General features: G+C 40.0%; 1 protein-coding gene across 4 annotated transcripts in view; it reads left to right on the forward strand.

The window, feature by feature from the left end:
- ano2b (anoctamin 2b) overlaps window positions 1-23,523 on the forward strand; it is a 75,406-nt gene extending 51,883 nt beyond the window's left edge. For 3 of the 4 annotated variants that reach the window (XM_071502087.1, XM_071502086.1, XM_071502088.1), the window contains 5 exons: window positions 1,721-1,873; window positions 2,532-2,584; window positions 3,921-4,093; window positions 16,058-16,163; window positions 18,211-23,523. In XM_071502087.1, coding sequence (XP_071358188.1) covers window positions 1,721-1,873; window positions 2,532-2,584; window positions 3,921-4,093; window positions 16,058-16,163; window positions 18,211-18,594 — 869 coding nt within the window. In that variant the 3' untranslated portion in view covers window positions 18,595-23,523. Of the gene's footprint in view, window positions 1-1,720; window positions 1,874-2,531; window positions 2,585-3,920; window positions 4,094-4,608; window positions 10,200-16,057; window positions 16,164-18,210 lie in introns of those variants that run through there. The other variant, XM_071502089.1, reaches the window with a different exon arrangement.
- The last annotated feature ends 2,561 nt before the right edge of the window (window positions 23,524-26,084 follow it).

Consider the following 26,084-nt stretch of genomic DNA (forward strand, 5'->3'; position numbering starts at 1 on the left):
CAATGTCTGCTCTCTACATGCAAACACACACTCACACATAGTTGTCACTGTGTGGATGGGTATTCCTGAATTTGTGTTAACTCATGTATTATTTTTGGGTGTGTATTTGTGTACACTATCTGTGTCCATGCATGTGTTGTGGTGTGTGTGTGTGTCTTCCTTTGTGTTTGCCAGCCTCGAACCCATCAACCTCGTCTCAGGTAGATAGTGAGGTTATTCTAAGCTTGCCCTCTAGCGCTCGCTGCACCGCTCATGTATTTTCTTCCTCGCCACTCTTTGTCTCTGTGTGGCGTCCCGAGGTGAGGCCGTCTCCGGCTCGCTGGAAATCCCCGTTCCCACACTGCTAAAGTTCCACTGCTCTGATCAGGAGCTGCACATCAGCCAGAGTCAGACAAACTGCCTTGTCTTTCTCATGTTTCTTGTCCACATTCTTAAGAAGCAGGTGGATGTTGTTTTGATCATTTATTGGTCTTTATTAATTGATTTATTACGTTTTCTCACAGTGATTAAGCTCATATTTTTAGTTCTTTCCTATTAGCCTGGGCTCAGCTGGGTTTCACTTCACTCTTAAAAGCTGCTTGTTCTTGTTATTAAACTATTTGTTTCTGCAGTTCTTCTGTCAGTTGATGCACTGTCCAATAAAGTCCCATCAACCTTAGTTTTAATTATTAGTCACAGATGTTGTGTCTGTGGGTTATCTAATCAGACTTGATAACACACACACACAAGCATAAATCATAGATACACACCACATAGTTCCACACACAACTTCATCATAAAAAGTCCCATTTTAGCTGCTGTGGAGTGTTTAACCTTAAAAGGAATCATCTGAACCACAGCACAAGCCTGGACAGACATTGTGACTCCTGACCGCACAAATGACGTTTCACCAGTGTCAATCTGATGGCAGTTTGAAATGTGTGCTTCCGATGTTGATTCTTCTCTCACACATCAACCTTTCTTTTTCTGTCTCATGGCAGTGGTTCTTTTTACAGCGGCTTTAAGCATCTGCAAAACTATTTTCTATGAGAAACTTGCCTTGTTTAGAAGCTGCCGCTTTAAAGACAGGACATTTGTTCATACATGGCTTTTGTAATTTATCAAACCTTTCTCACGTTCACGTAGCATAGCACCAGTCTACCCCATCATCTGTCAACCTCTTCATCTGGCCTGGGTTTAAAAACACCACAGCACAGATGTACAGATGTCCTTTGATAAAGGATGAACTGATAAGCAACTGCCTGTGAGCTCTGTTGGAAGGCAGCACCAGAGATAAGGAGAGAGTGATGTCTGCAGCAGGACAATAGTGTTTTACATGTTGTGACACTCATTATACAACCGTGATGTAAAGTTGATCCTCTCAAGCAGCTGATTTTGTTTCTTGCAAACTGCTGGGGAAAAAACTATGTGGCTTGCAGGAGAACAGAACAAAGACAGAAAATGTATGTAATTTACATGAGTGATACAGATAAATATAATAGTTGGTCTTGGATATGTGTATGTTGCTGTTTTACTGCATACATTCTTGTGCTGGTGTAAGTCTGTGTACAGGAGGTGTGAAGCAGCTGGATGGTGCGAACTGTGGCCTCACAAATGCTAACACCACATACCACCATGGTCTAATTTGTTTAACTATAATGAACAGTCTGTCCTGATGTTTAACAACCCTGCAGCATCTACTAAAGCATGTTTAATAACCATTTACCTCTCTCTCCTGCAGTCATCCAGTTTGGGTTTGTCTCTCTGTTCGTGGCCTCATTCCCGCTCGCTCCTCTCTTCGCCCTCCTCAACAACGTCATCGAGATCAGACTTGACGCCAAGAAGTTTGTTACAGAGCTACGCAGGCCAGTAGCCGTACGTGCTAAAGACATTGGTAAGCTGATCAAATATACAAACAAATATGCACAATACACCAGAATACATACAACTTGAAACCTGATCACACTTATTGAAAATAAGTAGTGAGTGAATTGGTGAAATTGGTGAAACCCTGTAATTCCTCTATATTTAGCATGGTAAGGCCTGTGAATCACCAATTCAAACATCATGGGACACAAAAACTCTCCACTGAGACTGGTTAAATTTTTTCAGGGTTAGTAGTTCCTTCAGGCAGTGAGGTTTACAAACTGATACCTTTAGCAGTTCATTGTAGTCATGTTGTTGCTGTCAGCTAAAACCAAATATCTCTTACATGCTTTAGCCTGACCTCTGTGCATTTTTGAGTTTATCCACAGGCTTTTCAGGTGCTTTACTAAGCTCAGACATCATCCTGTGAGTTAGCTGAAGGGGACCGTGTTCCTGTATGAGTTTAGGAAGTTCTCCTTTAGAACATTCTCTGTAGATGTAACCTGCAGAAGTGAGGACTTACATAGAAAGTGAGGACATTTTGTAAAATGAGGACATTTTTGTAAAATGAGGACATTTTTTCAAAACTGATTTTAGCAGCAGGCCTCACACTCTAATGAACAGAAACACTATATAAAGACAACATGGACAGAGTAATGCCCTCACTCTTGCTCTTCTTTCTGTAGGTATCTGGTACAACATACTGAGTGGAATGGGAAAATTCTCAGTCATTATAAATGTAAGTATTAATGCAGTGTCCTGCATTTCTCCGTCTGCTTATTAAATTAGTGATGAAGGCAGACACAATAAATACATAAAGACATGTATTCTGTAGAAGGGACTGTACATAATGTTTCTATTTGAACATCCTATGTGACCACTTTAACTCTTTACTACATTATCACCACATCTTAGTTCTGAGACATTTGTGTAATTAGCTCTAGTATTAAGCAGTATTAACAGACAGTGAATACCCTCACTGAGGTGATGTTCAGTCTTCAGCAGCATCTCTAGTGCATTTCAAATTTTAAATCAAAGAAAATGTCCATATAATGTCATACACTTTAACTTATATTACTGGTAGTAGCTACATTCTTCCTATTCTAATGTCAGCATGGTTATTACAAAAAAGGATTTGTGTAAATAAGTGATGTTTTTTTTTTAATTACATAAAAAATTATAAGATAAGATTTCACTACATGTTTGATTCATCTAAAGAAGACATTTGGTTACTTTTTAAAATTTTAACAGGAACCTGAGGTTACAGTGTTAACACAGATCAGTAACGTCAAAGAAATCACAGCCAGGAATAGAAGCCAAAGGTTAACAGAGATTGCATAACACAACTGTGCTTTGCCACTGACCTCGAACTTCTCTGCAGGAAGGTTTCAACATGTAATCCAGCTCGCATCTGTGTGTGTGTGTCCTGCATAGGCTTTAAGTTACACTGATAACAATTGATATTGAATACAGATTAAAGCTCTCTGTTTGCTCTGAGATGTCATCTGTGACGACCTGATGAGAACCAGAATTATGTCTGAAACACCAATAGATGCTGATCTGTGGAGGCCAAGGTGTGAGTGTATTTGTGGGAGTTCAGGATAGGTCGGCTTGGGATTTGTCCTTGGCCAGCTGACTAAATCCTATTCCGTTTACTTTTAATACTAAACAGATTTGTGGAGGATACAGAAAATCAAGCAGCACCAGTTTTTGTTTATTCTAGAGCTCAGGGGCACTGGACAGACATACACACACTTATTATGCCCGGGAGCTTCAAGGCAATGGAAAACTGAAAGAAGAATTCCCCTTTTGTAAATGTATCATGCATCTATCAGTTCCACAGACTTTATTTAATATTACTAAATGAATACATTGCACTCCTCAAATATATCCGAAATATGTGGTTTACCAGAACTGTTTGTGCTTTTTAACATCTGAAAATAAACTGTTTGACCACAAACCTCTTTCACTAAAAACTGAAGGAGTTTTACATGCTAAACTTGTTTTCTCATGCTGCAATTCTGAACAGTGCTCACAGAAAAAACATTCCTCTGTCTCTCTCTTTCTTTCTGGAGGCCTTCGTGATCTCCTTCACATCAGACTTCATCCCTCGGCTTGTCTACCAGTACATGTACAGTCAGACTGGCACCATGCACGGCTTCATCGACCACACACTCTCCTACTTCAATGTCTCCAATTTTAAGCCTGGCACGGCACCGCAGAGCTCCGGAGACATCACCGTCTGTCGGTAAACACACACAACTCAGTTTTTGGAGGCAACTCTTGATGAATTACCTTTACAGCAGGCACTCTTAAATACAAAGGACAAATCAAGGGGTCTTATAAAGGCATCATTGTTATTATTTCATTCAGAATTCAGCAAATAGCGACCTGGACAACAGAAGTAGATACATATTCATTCACTTATTCACTTACCCCTCGCTTTCTCTTGTTTTTTGATGGATTTTTCCTTTTGAGGCACTTGTTGATCATTCAAGAAAACATGAAAATCCTGACTCAGTAAATCTTTTATCAGTAATTTTTTACATCAGAGGAATTTAGTTTGGGAGATTTTGTCTAAGTGGATAAAGCAGCATTACTGTGTTGTCATAGCTTACCAGGCTAGTGTCTATTTCATCTGACAGATGGATGTCTCTGAGCTGATGTCTATTTCCAACTGAATCTTCTCTTTCCTTTATTCACATTCAGAAGCCTTTAGGTAACATGCTGAATAACATTTGCACTTTCTTATATTCCCACCAGGTGCATCAGCATCTGCTGTCAACAAAACCTCTGCAAGATTTTCATCTTACAGAACAGCACACTCTTTCTGTTTTGAGCCATAAAGTCATCCAGGATATTCTGTTTTTGTGATAGCAGAGTAATAAAGCATGCACTGAGTTAAAGCTGGTTTTTATCCTGACAAGGAACCAAAACACTTAATTACTGTGAGTGTAGTGGGAATGAGCTGCCAGCATTCGATATATATAGTAACACATCATCTGCATAAAGCAGCATACAGTGTTTTATATTCAATATCGTGTTTATAGAGTAGGACTGATACATTATTATTAACTGGTTGAGCAACAGCCTCTTTGTGGTTGTATTTTCACAATATACAGTAAAACACTTTATGCCCGCTGGTAATCCCATTCTAGACTGTCCAAGGTCTTTGGCATTTAGTGAATAAACTGCACACGTTTGAGTCTAAGATGGGCTGGAGCTGATGATTCCTCTGGGATTTTCTTACCTCATGTAGGGAGGAAAGAGAGAATATCCTCAGCTGAAAACTTTTGCCACCCCAACCTGAGTTACTTAATAATACAATATGAACTTTTGTAAGTGGGAAAGTTTATATCAGGTGAGCAGGTAGCTTGTGGTTTGAGATGCAGATGTGGTTCAGGCTGAAACACACACACTAATTGTGATTTTGAATCCTACGACAATGACAACGGATATGACAGATACTGTCACATGGTCCATTAGTGCACAGTCAAAGACAGTGCACTATTGTACTGTATCTTCCGTGCATTTTCACACATGCCAGTGGCAAGCGTCTCTTTCATAACTTCAGCATAAAGCGCTGTAGAAGAAAAGGTCATGGATGCCAGCGCCCACAGACAGCTGAGGCCGACCTGCTGTTACATAAGGCAGCAAAGAATTACAATGCAAGAATACAGTCTTTGTGTCAGTGTGGTGTGGCACGTCTCATCGGAAACATGACCAGATTCTGTTCGTCCTGAACAGTTTATAGGCGTGAAATTGGCTGGTGGATGTCCAAGAAGGGCGTCTACAGGGTGTGTATGGTGTATGTACAGACAGGCAGTGTATTAGCTGCTGATGTTGTGGGCAACGCCTCTGGGCTTCAAGGCAAATGATCCAACTCAGTATGTAATTCAAAGTATGTCAGATGCTCCAGACAGTTCTTCTCTTTCTTTTTCCTGCTCTCTTTCCTTTTGACCCAGTTAATTTGGGGCCTCTTGTGTGAATGAGTTGAGGGAAGAAAAGAGGTCAAGAGTGGATGAATGGATGAATGGATGGATGATGGTGTCAAACAAATGGGCAGATGAGGTAAGATATAATTGAACAAGTTGATCAGATAAAGATGCAATTATCTGGAGGAGGAAGGGGGGAAGCAACTTTCAAGACAAGTGAGATATAGAGATATGGCAGCGTGGAAGGATGTAGAAATAATACAGAGGAGGAAGGCAGGGTGGAGGTACTGCAGCTGGATGGAGGGATAGACAAATAAGTGGATGGTGTGACACAGGCCAACCACTAAGGTTTTAAATCTTTTATCACGTTTAAAAGCAGCAGTGTGAGGAACTTAGAGACAGTGTCTGCTTCAGTGGGCACAGCGTCACTGTACATCTCTGCAGTCATGTTTTCTCTACTATACTCCCAATGTTTAAACCTTGAATAATAATAACAATATGGGTAAACTATGAATTCTGCATGGTGGTTACAATGTACAACACCAGTATCAATAAACAGGAAGTTATAGCCTGTTTTCAGAAACAAATGTTTCTGTTTGTTTTCTACAAATTTATTATTATTTAAGTTTTGAGTGAATTTGTTCTGTATTTGCTGGTTAATTATTTCTGTGGAAAATGTTACTCAAACCCAACACAGCAGATGTAGTATTTGTTCAGCTTGTATTTGTTTGTTGTTTCATCAACCCAGAGGCTTCTTCAGCTGACTTTTCTATAACTTTTTATTGCTAAACGGTGCTCCTAAATACACTTTACTGTTCACACACTCCTATTTTTGGAGTGAATGCTTGTTTCTCCTCTCTCCTTCTCTTTGGGCACGTTAGACCACAGACATGTAATTCGATTGGGTGCGTGCATGGATGCATGGTCGTGTCTCCACTTCCCTGCATCCTTCACTTCAAATTGAAAACCTGTTGCAAAGTTGTGGGATTGTGACTTCATGACATTTCATGAGACTCTGAAGCAGTGGCAGCAATAATTTTTCATTTGCAGCAGTGGGCTGCACAAGAAGTGTGATGAAGTAATCATAATGTTACTGGTTGAATTACCAGGAACCTTTATTGCACGTCATCTTTCTCTCGCTTTCTCGCCAAGTTTTCCTGTAAAGCTATATAGGCTATAAATATGCAAAAGATACCTTGTGGGTGTCTGGTGGACAGGTGATTGAGGCGCATACCACATAACCACAACATCCATGGTTCAGTTCAGTCAAATAAAGGCAAAATACAAAAAAAAGATATTCTGAATAAATGGAATTATAAATGAATGTATGAAGTACAGTGGTAACAAATAAAAGCAGAAGTTGCAACAGAATCATTTAAATCCGATGTGACATTAAGTAATTTATTATCAATAACTCATTGTGGCACCGCCGTGGCTCACCTGGTACAGCCCATAACAAAAAGGTTCAGGCCTAACCACAGCAGCCCGGGTTTGAATCCGACCTGTGGCCCTTTGCATCCCTGCTCGCTCTCCCTGACTCTCCTGTCTCTCTCTCACTGAAACTATCAGAATAAAAAAGAAATGGCCAAAAAATAACTTTAAAAATAAATAACTCATCATTAAAAAGCAAAAAAACACATTGATCAAGAACAGAAAACAGTTTTCCTTAAGAAATATTAAGAAACGTATCAAGAAAGTGACTTCTCAGTGAAATTAATTATTGATTTTGGATTAACTTACCATCACTGATGAACCCAACAAAGAATATTTCATCGTTTTCAAGCTTTCCTTCACTTTTGAAATCATTACAATGTCCGGCAGTTTCAGCTTTAGCTTTAGTATTCCTGCGACCGCTATACAGCTCTTTGCAGGCGGGACTCAGCATCAGCTGTCTCAGATATTAAAAATGAGCCTTTTTTCGAAAATGAAAATCAAACCTTTTTTTTTAATTTCACTCCTCCCCTTTTGACCATGAAAAATAAACCCTTTGTATTTTAATTTTAAGCTCTGTCATTTAAATAGAAATAATAAACACTAATAAGCACTCTGTTGCACTGCTGTGGAAAAAGTCGATTACAGTTTGACATGAATTTGTGTGTCAGCTCTCTCTGCTCAGTTATTTGCTGTTATCTTTGACAAATTTTGTGTTAATTTTTGAGGAATGCTACAAAATAGGTCTTTAAAGTAAGTTAGTGTGCTCATTGCGTTTAGGGTGGTGCCTCAGTCGACAGCTGGAAGGACTCTGGGTGGCTTCGTGCCTGGTACTCCACTAACTGTTCTAAGTATGTGTTATATAACACAAGGACTGGCAGTGAGAGCACCCTTATATTGCATGATTCAGCTGCACTGGGTATTTATATTGATTTTGATTTGTGATGATTGTAGTTGTTGTAACTTTTGCTACATGTGAACTCTGATTGACCAAAACACAGACTCTTAAAATGTGGTACTTTATAGGTGATTGAGGTCTGAGCCCCTGCTAAGTTACTATTAAGAGAATCATTGGACTCAGCCAATGGCGTACTGTGAACTGTGGCTGACCTCTGACCTCCATGTGGAGGGGGCAAGAGAAGAGACGGTTTTCCTACAGGAATATGATGTTTTTGTTTTTAATCTGTACTCCTGACATCTACTGACATCACTTAGTTCAACAACAAATTATATTTAGCCAAAGAGCATTAGAGTGATTTATAGAAAACAACATAAACAGATAAATCAATGAAAATAAAAACAAGAAAGAGGCTGAGTTAAACACAAAGTCCTGTGACACAGAGGCTGTATTTGCTGCAATATGCTCCACCAGGAAGAGGTTTTGAAGAGTATTATGATTGTGGTACTGTTTTCTGAGCTGACAGGAAGTTGGCCATGGTTACTGTCTTGTTACCATGAGGTCAAGTGGATGGCCCAGGAGTTATGTGATGGATTATGTTATGTCATTTCTGATAAGAAATGACATGACATAAATTGTTTTCTCTTGGTACATCAGAAATGTGGACAGGAGGATCTGGGAATATAACCACCAACCTTCCAATTAGCCATAGCCATCAGCCTGAGCCATAGCCGCCCAGGTATAATTCTATGCTATGTATGAGCTTTATGAGTTAGCATGCATTTGATAATTAGCAGAAAATACAAACACAGCCGAGGCTGATGGGAATGCCATTAGTTTTTCACTTATTTAAAAGTATTGGACAAATTGAAATTTTGACTTGATGATGTCAGTAGATGAGAAGTCAGAGGTTCACCGAAGAGATCACAGTTCACCATGAGAAGGACATTTATGAGCCAAATTTCATTGCAATCCATCAAATAGTTGTAGAAGTTACCTCAAAAGCAGAGACGAGGGATCATCACAGTCAGTAGGATTCTTCCTCCAGGGACCAGGAATGTCTGTGCAAACATTCATGACAATCCATCCAATAGCTATGGAGATATTTCAGCTTAGACCAAAGCAATACTGACAGCAACTCATGAATGAATGAATGTGTGATTGCCGGTGAACAAGATATTGTTGATGAGTAATGCTGTGTTTTTATGACTCCGTGCCAGCGACAGCCAGGGCTGGAGGCATAGTGTGTTCAGGTTGTCCGTTCCATTCTTGTTGATGCGATATTTCAACAACGCCATGACAGAACTTCTTCAAAACTGGCACAAACGTTCACTTGCACTTATGGATGAAGAGATTAGGTTTTGGTGGCTAAAGGTCAAAGGTCAAGGTCAGTGTTACCTCACAAAAGACTTTTTAGCCATTACTCAAGATTTCACACAGCAATTATGACAAAAATGTTTTAATAGTCTGACATGTGCCATCGAAAGTTAGGAACGTGTTATGTCCAAACAATGTGCTACCAACATGTTAAAATGTGCATCTGTGAGGCAACAATGTGGTTATTTGGCAGCACATGAGCAACAGCAGTTTCTGAATGTACAGCAGCCATCAACACCTCCTGACCAACCTCAGGGATTTTCCATCGAATTTCTCCTAAATTAAAGCTCTGAAGTGGCAGGTGGAGGAGTGTGTTTAGGACCCTTTATCTGTCAAATACTGATCTGGAACATGGTCCATCTCTTTCCACAAGGGCCAAGGGGAAGTAATAAAGTGCAGCAGCTTCAGAAACATATGAAACACACCTGTTCTTACACACAACACAGAGAGATGCTCTTGTTAATGTTACCTGATAGCAGCCAAATTTGGTCATGAGCGTGTTTATTTGTGTGTTGTTTTTTTTTTTAAGGATGGGAATGTCCTGACCCTTGTTTGTCAGTAAATTTATTCCTGGATCCCAGGAGGCACTGTATTGGCAGCAAGAACACGCACACAAACACACACACTCACACACACTTGTTTACTATATTTGTGGGGACCCAAGAATGACATGATGCATTCCCTAGCCTGTTGCCCTAACCTTCAACAGCCATTTAAACACAAGGATAGTGGGTGCTCAGTTTTCAGATTCCACGAATACAGTAAAACACACACACACATTCTCAGGTCCCTCACATACTGACCATAATCTCATTGAGCAGTCTTATGAAAGAATATTGAGTTAGATGCTCCAGTTGCTGCCAAGCTGCACTATTATAACCAAACATGGAGTGTCTACAAAACACACACACACACTCACACACACACACACACACACACACACACACACACACACACAGGGAGAGAGAAAGAGGGAGAAAAGTGATTAAAAAAAATATTTTAGATTTAATTGAACCCAGGCAGGTTGAGCTAAATTAACTGGAGCGTGACAGGACGGGAGGTTTTGGTTTTACACTGTAGTTCATACTGAAAGTTGATCCACAACGAAACAGTATAAATAATTAGCGAGCAAGTGAGGGAAAGATGAATAGATCAAAGAGGAGAGAGAGGGGGAGAAGAGTCAACTCTCACAAGCAGCATTCCTCACTCATGACTGTATAAGGAGAAGGAATCAGACACCATAAGACCCTGCTAACACACATACACACAGTCCGCCCTCCCTCTCTGTTATTTCTATACTGCGAGTCAAGTGCTTAGTGAGCCCGCTCAGTCAGGCCACTTCATCTGGCTTCAGGGGGATTTTTTCATGACAGATTGTGTGTGTGCGTGAAAAGACTGATTATGTCTTGTCAGTTGTCTTGATGTAAAACTTTGATCTGTGCCATTACATTAGGATCATCTGTTGAACCTCTGTATGCTCACTGTAAAAGACTTTTTCCAGTGTGATTTCCTGTTCTTCTTTTCTTTTATCTCAGTGTTAATCACCATTGTATAGAATCTAACTTCAAATACGTAATTTTACCGCCTTCAGCTTGTGGAAACATCTTGGTTTGTCTGATTGTTTGATGGCGTTGTTGACAGGAGGCGGAGCTCAGATCTCAGGTATTGGTTGAGACATGAAAGTTAGACATCAGATCAGAATGTACTTTACAGGCAAAACCTATTACAGTAAGTTAGAGCCTGATAGTTCACGCTATTATTCTGAAAGTCAGTGCGGGGGCAACTGATGCTCAGGAGCTAAACAGAAGGTCAGTGATTCACTCCCCGGCTCCTCCAGGTCTCGTGCCGCAGTGTCTTTGGGCAAGATACTGAACCTTATGACTGTAAGTGTGAATGTGGCTTATATAGTAAAGCGCTTTGAGTGGTCTTCTAAGACTAGAAAAGTGTGTCCATTTTGATAGAGTGTGACAGGAAATGATGGAAGACAGAGATGGAGCTAGGAGTCAAACTGTGCATGGTGCAGTTTTGTGGCATATGCTGTAACCATGTGGTCACCAGGACTTCTGTGTTCAATCACACCTACTTTTCTGGCTCAGTAACACTTTAGATATAGTGACTTTTCACAATAGGCAGACAGTTACAGTGGAAATGGCTAATGTTTACCAGGAGAGTATCTGCCTTTGCCTCATTCATTCAGTGGCTCATCATGAGCTATAGGGACACAGTGTGCAGAATTATTCTTCAGAGGGATTTGATTCAATCTCTTTTCATCTTGATATCTTTTTGTTGATGTTGATTCTGTCTGATGCGTATCTTAACAGTGCCTGGCAGACTGCTCTGTTTATAGCTATGGCTCCACATAATGCCGATCTCTTTAATCTCCTCTGTGCATTCAGTAGTTTGGGAGGATGTGATTTTCTGCCTAAAAATGTTCTGAAGACGAACAATGAGAGGGACTCTCCCAGCTCTTGCCTTGAAAGGAGTGCTATATGTTTCTTTACATCCCACAGGGAAAGTCGACTCTTTTAAAATAGCTGTTGTCGTCCAGAAGTACAGTAACATAAAGCCAAGGGGGTTTGTACAGTCACTCATATAAAAGAGAGTGAGAAGGTGATGATAAAAGTACACATGACATAAAATAAATAAATTGTAGAATAATATAGGACAATAAAACAAAAATACAGTGTTAAAGGAGAGAGATAAGTAAAATATTGTGAAATCAAAAGTAGAAAATAGAGGGCTGAAACGTGTAGTTTACTGCTGCTTCTAGTAAAGTTGGTGTGTTCAAATAACTGATGAATAACATGTTTGCTGCTTCTCGGCCACTGCGTTCCTCCAAGGAATGTCGTTTGGCATCACCATCCCTGGACACAAGGAAATCTCAGTTCAGACTGTTCTCGTCTGTGGTTCCTCGATGGTGGAACAAGCTACTGAAGTCTATCAGAGCAGGGACGTCCCTCTCTGTCTTCAAGACTCATCTCCTCTGAGAGCACCTCCTCTCCTAACACCTCTAACACCCCATCATGCTGAACTAGTACTTATTAAGCACTTCTTTACCTGATTTTTTTGCACTTATACTTATAGATGCACTCATAGATTTACAGTAGTATTCAGCGCATACATTCAAGAATCTCCAAAATGAGTCATTGTAAATGTATATTATCGTGTCCAATGTTTGCTGACGCTGGAAACCTTTACAGTAGATTGATATGCATGTATTCTGCAGCTGATATTACTGAGTCAGTTCATTTTCACCATGTCACAGTGGTGTCATCACAAAAGGAAAAGAAGCAGTGAACACAGTGTATTTCAGCAGGGGACATGTTTTGCTGATTGTAATGATCATGTCTTTAGAGCAGCTGATGGGAATTAAAAAGTATGAAAAGATCAACGATTCCAAACCACAAAATTATTTATTGAAGTAGACAGTCCCAGATGGATCATCTGTCTGTCTCTGTCTAATCATGGTGTCATTACAGGTTGTGGCTGCTGTTCATGAAAGGTTACACAGCCTCTCTTTAAGATAATAGTTTGATAAAGGCATCTACACTGTTTACAGTAACAGTCAATACTTTTTGCTTCTCAGGTTCATAGTCAGAAGATATGTCTGAGAGGAAATATGAAAACAGTTGGGAAATAAAAACTTTATTGTCACTTGTTGCTTTTTGCTCTGATAAATTTACTTTTGTACTGCAGGTTTTGAAGCAGTTGCAGATGTCAGCTCAGCTGGCTGTTCTTGATGATGTTGACTGAATCCGGCTGTCTTAATTTATATTTCCATATGTGAATGAGTGGCTGCATCCAAATAGTTGAATTATAAATAAACCCTGAAGTGGAACATTGAGGGTGAGACCCTGTTTATGTTGTGTAGGAGTGATTGCATCAAACAGGAAACAGATTGGCTGTGTACCAGAAACCACTGGCTGTCTCATCAGTGTGTGTGTGGTTGAAACCAGATGTTTGTCCATACATGCTAATCCTCTAGATCAGTGGTTCCCAACCTGTGGGCCGTGAAGGTATTACAAGACAGATGCCACATCATTTGCAAAACAGTTCAATTTCAGTGAAAACATGTTTAAAAAAAATAAAATAAATAAATGAAATATACATATATATATATATACACACACACACACACACACACACATATGTGTGTGTATATATATACATATATATATATATATATATATATATATATATGTGTGTGTGTGTATATATATATATATGTTTTACGAAGGAATTATCTTTAAAAACACTGAAAAAGTCTTTTTTTTTTTTTAAGTTCATTTATTCTATGTTTGTATTTCTACTATTAAGGTCTGTCACTGTTTTAGCATTATTTGGCCTTCATATTGTTGTGGCGTCGGATGTGGGCGGCCAGCATTTTTGAGATTTTCAGGTGGGCCACAAGTTGGGAAAGGCTGGGAAACACTGCTCTAGATTCTCTAATGATTCTTCTTTTTATTCTGTTTTCAGCCTTTCTGAGAACAGACAGACAGACAATAAAAAGCATCAGACTTTTCTCACACATTATGCTGCTGAGACTGACGGGCCACAGAGACACTTCCAAACACCGTAGCTGCAACTTGACATCATTTTACTTTGTTCTCTGAAACATTCCTGTTGCACCACAGCCAACACATTCACTTGATAATAAGTTATACACACAACAGTCATTCTTGAGTCAGCTGGCTCTGCTCAGAACAGCAGTCTGCCAATAGCAAATAAAGATTTTTTATTTTTTATTTTTTTAGACAGTAAAGTAAAACCAAAATGTGACCCAATTTTATAAATACCCTTGTAAAGTTTGGCTCAGGAAATATTTTCATTTACATGTGTAAATCAAACCTGTAACTGAAACTGGACATCACATTTCTGATGGCCAAGAAAGTTACACAGTGTGTGTGTGTGTGTGTGTGTGTGTTGTACTGGATGAGAGCACATCCTCAACCTGCGCAGTCAAATAAATTCTTGTGTGGTTGTGTTTTATCTCCAGCCATGAACCAAACATCATCTCTGTTTTCTCTAGTGTTTCCTCTTATTCTTCTGCCTCTGTTCTTCCTCTCTCATTCTCCTCTCATCTGTCTTTTTTTTCTGTCTTCATTCTGAACATGCCGGCCGTTAGCTCAACATGTGGTTCGAGTTTTCTGCTGTTTGTTTTGCCAGCACAATGAAGAGTGTTTACTACAAAGAAAGCAAAGCAAAGGAATCCTAATAGAGTTTATTGTATGAAGCTGAGTGAAAGGTTCATGTGTTGTAATAAGGCCATATCTCAGCCAGGTGAAGATAATAGTGGGGCGGTTTGTCTGAGACGAGTCCAAGAGTCTGATCTGCATCTAACAGCAATCATCTGTCACTCAAACAGGAAACCCCTTTCACACAGTCTATTCAAGGTGGGAATGTTGCGCCCTTACTGCGCCTCGCCATTCTGAACGGGGGGAATGGTTCTGCCTTTATGCTGACAGTGTATGTCGTCACAGAGCCGGCATGGTGGGACAGACACTGTCGCTGTTACTCCACTGCTATCTAAAATCGCACACTGTGGCAGCAATATTCCACATTTGTTTGGTTCAGTGTAAACAATAGACCGTGACATCACCCATAGGTTTCTGAGGAGCAGTTTTGAAGCCAAGTGGGCTGCTCCACCATCGCCATCTTGGCAGTGCCTGATTCCACCTAATCTAAAAATGGGCAAAGAAGTTTATTAACTGTTGCAAAAATATGCTCCCATTAGCATTGTTAGCACATCTGGGCATCTGGGCGTCTTGCTTCCCCAAGGTTAATTTATTTGCTGGCTAATTAGTTAGTTAACAACCTAAGCTAACAAGACATCAACATCAAGTCAAATTATCTGTTTGATATTTTCACGAAAAATCCTCCAAAAGGCACCAACAACACAAACACAGCGGAGAGGTAGCAGAGGTGACGCCTTAGACAGCTAGCAGACAGCTAGCAACTGTGACAACACCCATCTGGTATTTAAAGTAGCCACACTGTTATGCATAATTTTAAGCCTTAATAACATTTAAATGTGTGAATTATATAAAGATTTCACCCTCCAATACAGTTGTCATGAAGTAAAAATTTGCTGTATAGACCAAAATTGTTTTTTGTACGAGGCTGTAAACATGTTTATTTCTGCTGCAGATTGGGCATTGTAACATTACAGTCTGTGGGGATTGACTCACTGTTGGAGCCTCTAGTGGTGATTAGAGGAACTGCAATTTTAAAAATTTCTCTGTTGGCTTCATTTTTCAGCCCCTGAGGTTGCTGCTTGGTGTGAGCAAGCAACACCAGCATTGTGAAGGATCTTTTCACAGATATGGGCTAAGGGGCCAGTGTGGGTGGTGTCTTACTTGAATTATTTTTTGACAAAGACTGTTTTCTGTGGGTGGTCCTCTTTTGTTTTAGCGTTAAACCATGTTACTGCTCCTGCCAACTACCCACTTGATTCCAAGCAAGGCTCATTTAGAAAATTTTTTCCACCAGTCATGAAACAGTGAAACAAAAGAAATTAAAATTACTCCTTTTTTACTCCTTTTTTTTAGCATCCGTGTGTGTTTTGTTCTAGGTACAAAGACTACAGGGAACCTCCTTGGTCTCCAGATGCGTACCAGTTCTCCAAACAGTACTGGTGTGTCCTGGCTGCAAGACTGGCTTTCGTTATACTGTTCCAGGTATGAGCTCATTGTTTTATTATTTATGAGCTGATGCTAATTTTAATCAGCAGACAGAGAGAAACACTCAATCCGAAGCAAATGATAAGGAAATTACACTTTTGGTCTTTAACAGGTGCATACACGTGTTCAGGATTTGTACTGTACATGAGTAACACTGCAGTATAGTGAGAAAAGAAAAGCACACGCTGCTTTGCATCTATAGGATTCAAATTTGTGTTTTTATGGTGTGCAGTTGTATGGCACTGATTTGTATAATAAAAAGACAGGTTAAGTCAATGTGTGTGCATGTGTGTGTGGGCCAGTCATTTCTAATTAGGTAGATCGCGCTGTTCGCTCATTATGGTCAGGGTCAGTGACCGACCAGCTAATTTCTGTCTGTCTGCCTGCATGCCTCGCTGACATGTGTCTACCAAATGTCCTTCAGCAGCAGAGCTGTTGGAGAAGTTTCCATTCATTACTGCTGCAGTTAGATCATTCTTCAGTGTCAGACACATAAACAGGGTTCAGGAGATTCTTTACAATGTCTCTCAAGTTTCTGGGTCAGAGGTTTTCAAACTGAACAAAGATATTGTGTGAGTTGAAATGGAAACGTCCCCAGTACAAATATTTTTAGAATTAGGGTAACTTACACTTTCCACTGATATCATCGTCTCTGTTCTCTATTATGAATAAATGTCCAAATGACAGAAAAAACGCTCCTTCCAGCTCCAGAACTTGCTTTAGAATCATCACATTTTTAGGTGGTTTTTTTTTTTTTTTTTTGGCATCAAAGTCATTCAGTGGTAGTTGTCTGTAAATCCATTGGTACATTGAAAACTGGAACTGCTTGTAGCTAATATGGCATACTTTTTATTTATTTTTTCTAATTTGCCAAAATGAAACAAATGCAAGTTAAAAGCTATGGTCAGGTTTTAGCCCATGGTACAACTCAATTAATCTGTCACAAAAAATTGGACTGTTTACATAATAATACATGATAATCTTTATTTATAGAGCACTTTTTATAAGCTATGTTATAAAATGCTTCACAAAGACAACAAAAAATATAATCAATTAAATCAACAGATTTCAAAGAGAAGAAAAACAGATAAAACAATTACAACAATCAGGTGTATAAAAACCAATGCAGAGTAATTTAAGAGAAATAAAACAGTTCAAGGGAAAGTAAAACCAGGAAAACCTCTCCTATTAAGGTATTTTTTAAGAAGAGTCTTAAAAGAGTCATGGATTCAGTCGACCTGATATCCTCAGCAGATCATTCCAGAAACTCGGGCCCTGACTGCTAATGTTCTGTGCCCTTTAAATCCCCTCAAAGCCCCAAAATGATCTGAACTACTGTTCCAAAACTTGGATTATCCCCAAAATAAAAGTAGGACAGAGAATAATTGGAGTGACATGAAATCTATTAAAGGTCCCATATTATATAAAGTGAGATGTCTGTGTGTTTTTTGATTATAAAGCAGGTCTAGATTCTATATTAATACTGTGAAAGTATCAAAGCCTCAGTCCACAGAGAAATGCACACAGCCTGTATTCAGAAACTGAGCCTTAAAACCGTCAGGACTTCTGTAACTTTGTGATGTCACAACAAAACAGTCACTGGTCTCAGCCATGCCCCGAGCCCCGCCCACCTGGACCCACCATCCAACCTTGCAGGATTTGGTTTCTCTGAGTGTTTACATGAAATCTGCTATATTTTTAGATCAGATCACTCAGACATTTGATCAACAGTCAACCAATCAGAAGAAAGATTCAGAGCCTCTCTTCTGATTGGTTCACCGACCTGTTGGTACTAGAGCTCCAGAGACAAGCCTGAGAGAGGACATGTAAACCTACACTGAGATGGTGTTAGGTTCTTAAACCACAAATATACTGTATAGTGCAGCTCATACACATTTGTGCTGAAAACCTGTGCACATACAGATTCTCTTGTAGATCCTTGTACCTTCCACAAACAAAAATCTTTTTTTTACCACCACCTGTCACTTTTTTCATCCACCTCTCTCCATTCAACTCCATCTCTCCTCTTCTCCCTCTTATCCAGAACCTGGTGATGTTCCTCAGCCTTGTGGTTGCCTGGGTGATCCCTGACGTCCCCAAAACCATCATGGAGCAGCTCAAACGGGAGAAGAAGCTCCTGGTTGATGTCTTCTTAAGGGAGGAGAAGGAAAAATTCCAGCTCATCCAGAGCCTCTTCGCCAAGGACACCACCCTCCAGCCAGGCAGCCAAGTGCTCCAACAAGGACATGGCGTCCCCATTCCAGGGCGCTACAGTACTCTGCCCACAGGCCCCAGGCAGGCCTTGGCTGAAGATGGAGGAGGTGGGCCGAGGGTGAGGTGTAGGGCTGCCAGCTTCAGCCAGTTCACCAGGAGGATTCCTCCGTTGCCTAAGAATGAAAATGAAAATTCGAGACACACAGCGGTGTGACATAACACACACGTCTGTAGGGTGCCTCAGCGAGCCTCCAGACTGTTGACTGTTGCCTGGGTGATTCGGTCAGTTTTTTTTTGCCGGTGTCTCTTGTGTCCTGGTGTGTGTGACACAGTAGAGCTGCGATTAAAAACATCACAGCCTAATTTTGAATGTGACAGTTGATTCATTGGTCTCAGTGTGGTTGAATGTACAATGTCTATACTGGATGAATGGGTGTGTATGTTGTTCCTATTTGCACTGACTGTTCACCTGATAAAGCGTTATCATTTTTACTTTTTGGTAAAAATAAATTATTTAGCGAGGCACACTAGCTTCATAGCGTAGACAAGCAATAATTACTGTATTAGGCTGAACAAACGAATATTACAAGAACCCGGAGAAACTGAAGATAAAGACAAAACTATGAACTAATGAACAGACTCACTGATGAACACTTAATCAACATAAATGGACTGATGGACGTTGTTGTTAACTACTAGTGCTGGAGACTGTCAGAAGTTTCCTGCTTTATGTGCTTATGCTCTTTATGTTTTTTTGTTTTTAACAGAATTTGTAGCAGCTCCAATGTTCCACATTTCCCATACACTTTAATGCATGGTGCTGAAAGCACATGAACCTCATAGAAAAGCAAATCTTTTTTTTTTTTTTTTTATTCTTCTCCTTAAAATTCAGGAATCAATTAACTCAAATTGAATTTTTCGGTCAACACACAGCTGCTCATTGTTTCTCTAAACCCTGCCCCACGTATTGATGGTTGGATGAACATGCCAATGTGGCACGTTGTTGTATGCCACTCAGATTCCAGTCCAAGCTACAGTTGTAGAATTAGATGAACTGTGAAGCTTTTTTCCTGTTAGCCATATGCACTTTTGCTGCTGTCTGTAGAGTGATCTCATGACTACGCTTTTCAGTGTCGAGAAAGTCGACTCTTTTGGAAACCGTGAATGGGAGTGAGCTACAAATTATGTTTTTATTATCAAGGGAACAAATACTTCATTAAACCTGGGTTCCTAAAACCAAAATAGAGCTTGCATTAGAGAAGTGACTGGTCTCAACCTCTGGCAGCCATACTGGAGGTTTGTTGAGAAACAGACTGTGAATGGATTTTATTTTATAAAACTGGGCCATGTGCTTCTGACTGAACCAGTCATTTTAGCACTGATATGTCTAATTGATCTTGTGTTTAGATAATTTCAGCTTATTAGCTAGCTAACATACTATCTGGTCAAACTGTTGCTGTGTAATGTAGTAACTTATTAGCATACTAATTCAATTAGATTTTGCATGTTAAATTCAAACTGAAATTGGAATTCGCCTCACTTTTACAGTAGGAAAATATAAGCTATAACATTTGGGTGGACTGGTTTTGCTACAAGACGTGTTGTCAACTTCTGTGATAAACTACATATATCAGAACATATCAGTCATAGCCCCTGTCACCCCCAAACTTTAATACAATAGCATGTAAGAAATCATTCCCTATTTTTTATGTGGTGCACTTGTTTTATTTCAGTGTCTGAATTCTGATCCCAATTGAACAGAAAAAGCAGTGTACAGGGCAGGTACACTACTTTATGCAGTTTCACCATTAAATGCTCCACATTTTAGATGCAAAATTACTCAACTCAACAGCTGACTGCAAATGGTGATAAGTGAGGGAGCTATTTGTGAGTTTTGCTATTGCTACATACTGATACCTGAACTTGTGTATCAGCCGATACCGAGTTCTGATCCGATACCATTGCGTTAAGAAACAAAAAAAGAAGCTAAACAGCTGTATACCACTAAGCCTGTATGTGATATGATTGCAGTCATTGCTGTATGACATGGCTCAGATTAAACCCCTTGTAAAACATGAACAGATACATCATTGCCATAGATTCTTTGTTTGATTATCTAATTTGATTGTCAATCATAAAAAATGATCTTGATATAAATAACACTTCCTACACTAGCTGTCCTGACAATAATGAAGCCCCGCAAAATGAAAGCTTTGCATACTGTACACATGCCCTTTTTACTGGTGGAATCAGTTGCCAAATTGCTAACATTTTGCTAATGGCTGACTTTACCAGAAAGGAGTTCTTTTATACGAGTAGTTGCCAGTGGCTGCACAGTGCAACTTCCTGTGTAAGCTACTGTTTTAGAGCAGAGAAGAAGAACTGACATCTGGGTCTGAAACTATAAAGTTTATTAATAAATTATGTGGTATCGGATCATTGCATAGACTTGCGTATTCATTGATGCACAATATCAAATTTTAGGAAGTCATAGAGGCATTTCCAATACCAGTGTTGGTATCCAAGCAACTCTAATCTTGGCAGACAAATTAACAAAACTCGATTTTCTTTGGTAATCACAGTTTTGACCAAATAAGTCCACAAGTCAAACCAAACACCAAGGAAATATACTGTATGCTGTTTTCTCAGCGAAAATGAATTTTAAGTTCAGTTTACCTTTAATGATGGATGTGTCAACAGATCTGTCATGGTACGGAGACAGTTCTGCTGCCAATGTGTCTTGTTGGCTGAGTCATTGGAATGAATGGACGCCATCTTGGAACACCATATCCAGTTGCCGACATGCTGTAAAACTTCAGTGCTGTTTCAGAGGCCTTGTGACTGCTCTTGAATTTCCTGTACAACACAACATCTGTCTGCTTGGTTAAGACTCTGTGACAAACTGTTTACTTTAATGTATTCACATGGACTTTAGGATGAAGACATCGTGATAGTGGTGTTACACTAGTTTCTGTCATAAGAGGAATGTTAATCCTTATCTGCCCCTCACCTTACTTAAGTTGGTGTAGAAGTTTCTAAATACATGATTGTTGATAGATGATGAAATAATTTTTACATGTTGTGTGATCTGTTTGCTTTTATCTCATTGTATCTCAGTGTCTGTTCTTTTTTATTTTATTTTACTTTATTTTTTTGGCCTTTTTTGACGAGGTGGTCTGAGTGAGATTGCCTGGCCAAAAGACAAATACTCAGAAAATAAACGTACAAGGCTGAAGCAGGTTCCTGTGCTTGCTAGAATGTGGCCCTGCGACCAGTCAACCTCAATACATTCAGATAAACCTACATGTACAGACAATGAAATGCTTATTGATTATTTTCTCAGGTATCTGTTTCCTCTTGTAGGCTTTTCCACTTGTAGACCTCCCTTATCGTTTGACAAGGGATGAGGAGAGAGTAAAGGGAAAAAACTGTGTCTGGGCTTTGGCAACCGGTACATCAGGTATACAGTATGGATAAGATGAAACCTGGCAAGATCTCCCATTGTTTCCCCCCAGCTTTCCAACTACAGAAAATAGTACAAAAGCAAGGAAAGTCAACTAATTATTTTTGTAAAATTATAATCTGGTGAGTCAAAGAAAGACTATAATAAAATTTAAAGTCCCCTTGTAACTGAAGAAAACCAGAATATTTTTCTCACAAATTGGTGGAGACCAAAACAGACATAAAACAAGAAAAAGTGAATGTCGGCAAACTCATGCTCATGTTGCACTGCGTCTGCCAAACATGCAAGCAGACATGATAACGGGACCTCAGGGCTGTGTCTGAAGGGATCGCTGCCACCTAGTGGTCACTAATATTTTTCTTAATGTAGCTTTAAATGTCTCATCTCTTCTGAAAATCTGACCACCCATAAACAGTTTCACTATCGATTATTGATTTATCATGATATCTGTAAAAGTCAGTCCTACATGTGTGATACGGTTCCAAGTCTGCTCACAGCTGGTTAGAGTTAAACTTCTCTTACATGAAGTGATGAACAGCAGGTAAATTCCTACATTTCTTTTAAACAACTACCTCTCACTGACATTTGCAGCTTTAAACAGGTAATCAGTTTTGTGCAGTAATCCTTCTTTTTTTTGTTCTTTAATTGTAGAATCCCATTTTCCTCTTTCAATTATTATAAGAAATAGTGGGACAGCAGCAGCAGTAAATGTTTAGTTAGTTTTCTGTATCTACACTAAAAGCTGTCAGACATGTTACCATGTACAGAGCCTCAGGCTACGTCCACACTACTACGTTTTTGTTTTAAAACACATCTCTTTTGCTACTGTTTCGATTGTCGTCCACACTACCAAGGAGTTTTCAAGGCCGGGAGTTTTGGAAACACTGCTCCTGTTTTAATTTGAAAACTCTTTGAAACCCTTTGAAAACAGAGACCTTTGGAAACGATGACATAGACGCACACTGACTGGGTCTTATCAGCCTGGACTACCAGTGGTGAAAGCAACATAAGTAATGACTTACGAGTATTGCTGACTTGTTGTCTGCTAGGAGCTGTTGTGCATTTAAATTCGGTATTTAAATAACTGCCTTTGCTGTTCCTCCTCCCTATTTTCTGCAACTAATCAGCTGAGTCAACTTAGTGTAGACACTGCTTCCTGTTTACACTGGCTCGCACATGCCCAGTGTCCGTGAATGCGTGTTCAGGGGTGTTAGTATGGACGCAGATCATTTCTGATCAGAGCTAAATTGCTCATCAGGACGGAGATCCAGACGAGCTATTTTTAATGAAAATGTAGTCGTGTGAACGTAGCCTCAGTTGAAGGTTGTCACTTTTATCCACCTTGATAACTGAACAGCTACACAATGGCAGGTGACACTGCAGTCATCCAACACAGCTGGGAGCTGGTGGTTTTATCCTGATGGACAAGGACCTGAAGGAATGAGTTGCTGAAGGAACATTATTTTCACTGCTCTGGGAATAAACTTCAACTGGCTTCCTCATGTCTTGAATGAAGTGTTTGAAGTATTGAAAATAACTGATAAGACAGCAGTGGACACATGTAGGTAGAAGCTATAGAAAAAGCAATATGTAAAACACTGGACTTTCTTCTGTGTCATATGATGTACTGTGAAAATCCATCACCTCTTTTAGTAAATGAGTGTGAGTCATGCTGTTGTACACTTTGCAGCCGTGTGTGTTTTTTTTCTTTTAAGTTGCCAAAATGTTGAGAGTTTATCTTATGTCAAATATCATAACGTGAAACAGGTGTGTGACAAATAACCACCTCAGCCAATCAATGCGTTCACTGTTGCTATTAAGAGTTTTCCTTAGTGTCCCTGAAGGCAACACTGTCATCACTTCCTGTTTGTGGATTCAAATCATGGAGGTTCTTCTTTGGTGTTTTGCAGATAGAAACATGCAGAAAATTATAAGTGTAATCAGATTTTTAGGTTTTTCCTCGATGACGACAGAGCCCTTCATTCATCAGCTGTTCAGGTATGTTTGAATGTTGCTGAGGAGCATCATTATAATTCTGACTGTTTGTTTGTGTCCATTTTCAGTACATATTACAAAGAGCACCCAGTGGATATTATGTCATGCACAGACCCATGTTTTCATGTTTTAAACTGTCAGGAAAAAGAAGAAAACACTCCACAGACGGTTTTTAAGACAGAAACAATCAGTAGGAAATAACAGAGGGCCAACTGGTGTTCAAGCCTGAAAGTCCAAATATGAGCTGGGGATGTGTGAATGATGTACAGCTTGCAGGGTAACTTGGCATCTCATGGTTTTAGCAGCACAGGATTCATTAGTCACAGCCAACTGACTTCTGCTCGCATGACTCGACCGCAACATGCTGCGTTTAGGTGTTGCAGCCGACTCAATGTGAATGTGTGTGTGTGTTTTCATTGAAGTCATAAATTCTATGCAGGTTGTAAATCATTTGCACTTATTCTTCTGCACGTTGCATTGTGCTTCCAAGTGTGTGCATGTGTGTGTGTCTGTGTGTGTGTGTATGTGTGTGTGTTGTAATGGAACTTCAGGTAGTTTTCCTTTTTATAGTTTGTAGCCAAGTTGGCATTCAAACACAGTAAAACTGAGCTGAACCTCACTGCAGAAAAATGAGTTGTGGTTGCCACACACAGTGTGAGGTAAATACTACAATGTGTGTGTGTGTGTGACTCTAGCAACCTCTTGCTTTTGCAAACTCGTCCTTGACGACCAATGTCACTCTATGTTCTGGTAAACAGAACTAGCTGTGTTGCTAAAGCAGGTCATTGAACTGGATCCAGAATGTCACATGAATGTAGCTTGTTGACCTTCAGGATGTGTTGGCAGCCTTCATCCTTCATCGGGACAGCAAAATGACAGCAGCACATGCTCCTCTTTACACTGCACTGACTGTTTCATTGACACTGACGCCTCAGAGATACAACATATGGAATCAGCCACAACTGTGTCCACTCACAAGCTGCTTACAAGACGGTAACGTTCAGATCAGGATCAACACCAGCTGCTCAGCAGTGGGTGGTGGAGGATGCATTCATGGAACCAGCATCCTGCATGTATGGAATTCACATTCCTGACTTTTAAGTGGGGACGAGCGAACAGTTGCTATCTTGGACCAGCTCTTGTTTCTGGACCCTTTGAGCTGAACCCAGTTACCTGACCCTGTAGTTCAGGTAACAGCTCTCTGCTGTGCTCTGATGTTGATGTAATAAACCCAGAAACCCAGATGTGCTGCAGATTTGAACCTTTTCATATTCAACAGTCGGCTCTGCTGAGTATAGATCAGCTTCCAGAGATGATAATGTGGCCAGTCACTGTCGTCTGGTCATTTGACAAACCTGCCCTCAGAGGTATGGAAGCATTTCCAGAGGCTCAGCATGAAAGACATCAGAGCGTGAGCTGATGGCCGATCACACCGCAGCGTGTGGGGAATCACACAAACCTGCCGGAGGCTCTTTTGCCATGCAGGCAGAAAATAGGCTAATATGTAGTAAAACTGAATAAATGCCGGTGAAGCCACAAGTAGAAACAGATGAGACAGAGGCGATGGAATAATATTATGACAATATGACCGAGGAGAATGAGGTGAAGCCTGTTTTCGGGACAGAAGCTGTGAGAAGGGGAAGAAAAGTTTGAGCAATGGGTGGAAGAATAATGAATGAATTCACTTTTTCTTTCACTATTGTCAGGGTTTAGAAATTTAGAAAGTGGAGTTTTGTTCAGGTTTTAGATTTTAAAAAGGTCTGTTTTTAGAGAAATCTAAATTTAACATTTGGGAAAATAAGAATCATGATTTTTTTTTTTTTTTCCGTCCAAACTAAATAATGTGACAACAAATGTTTTGATCTGCTGGTGTGGTCGTGGTAAGCTCTATGGACAACAGAGAGGAGATTGTGAGTAAACCAAAGGAAAATTGTGAATTGCGTGGAGCAGTCCACAGCTGACTCACCACACAAGCGTCACCTCACAGATGACGTCAGACACCAGGCCTTGATTCCTGTCAGTCCATGGATGTTTCATCTATGCACCAGGGCTGTGGCCTGAGGTCCCCGCTGACTTGTGTACATGTTTATGCATGTACACAATTTTGCTTTGGACGTTTCACCACCGATTCATGCTCCTGATTTCACAGACTGTTCTTGCAGGCAAAGCTCCTCAAATACTGAATGAGCAGTTCTGGAGCAGCTGCTGTTATCAGAGCTAATCACTGCTGAGCTCAACGTATTCTA

The sequence above is a fragment of the Trachinotus anak genome, unplaced genomic scaffold, assembly GCF_046630095.1.
Source record: "Trachinotus anak isolate AG129_WGS33_773 ecotype Australia unplaced genomic scaffold, CSIRO_AGI_Tana_v1 ptg000018l, whole genome shotgun sequence".
In the NCBI taxonomy this organism is placed as follows: Eukaryota; Metazoa; Chordata; class Actinopteri; order Carangiformes; family Carangidae; genus Trachinotus; species Trachinotus anak.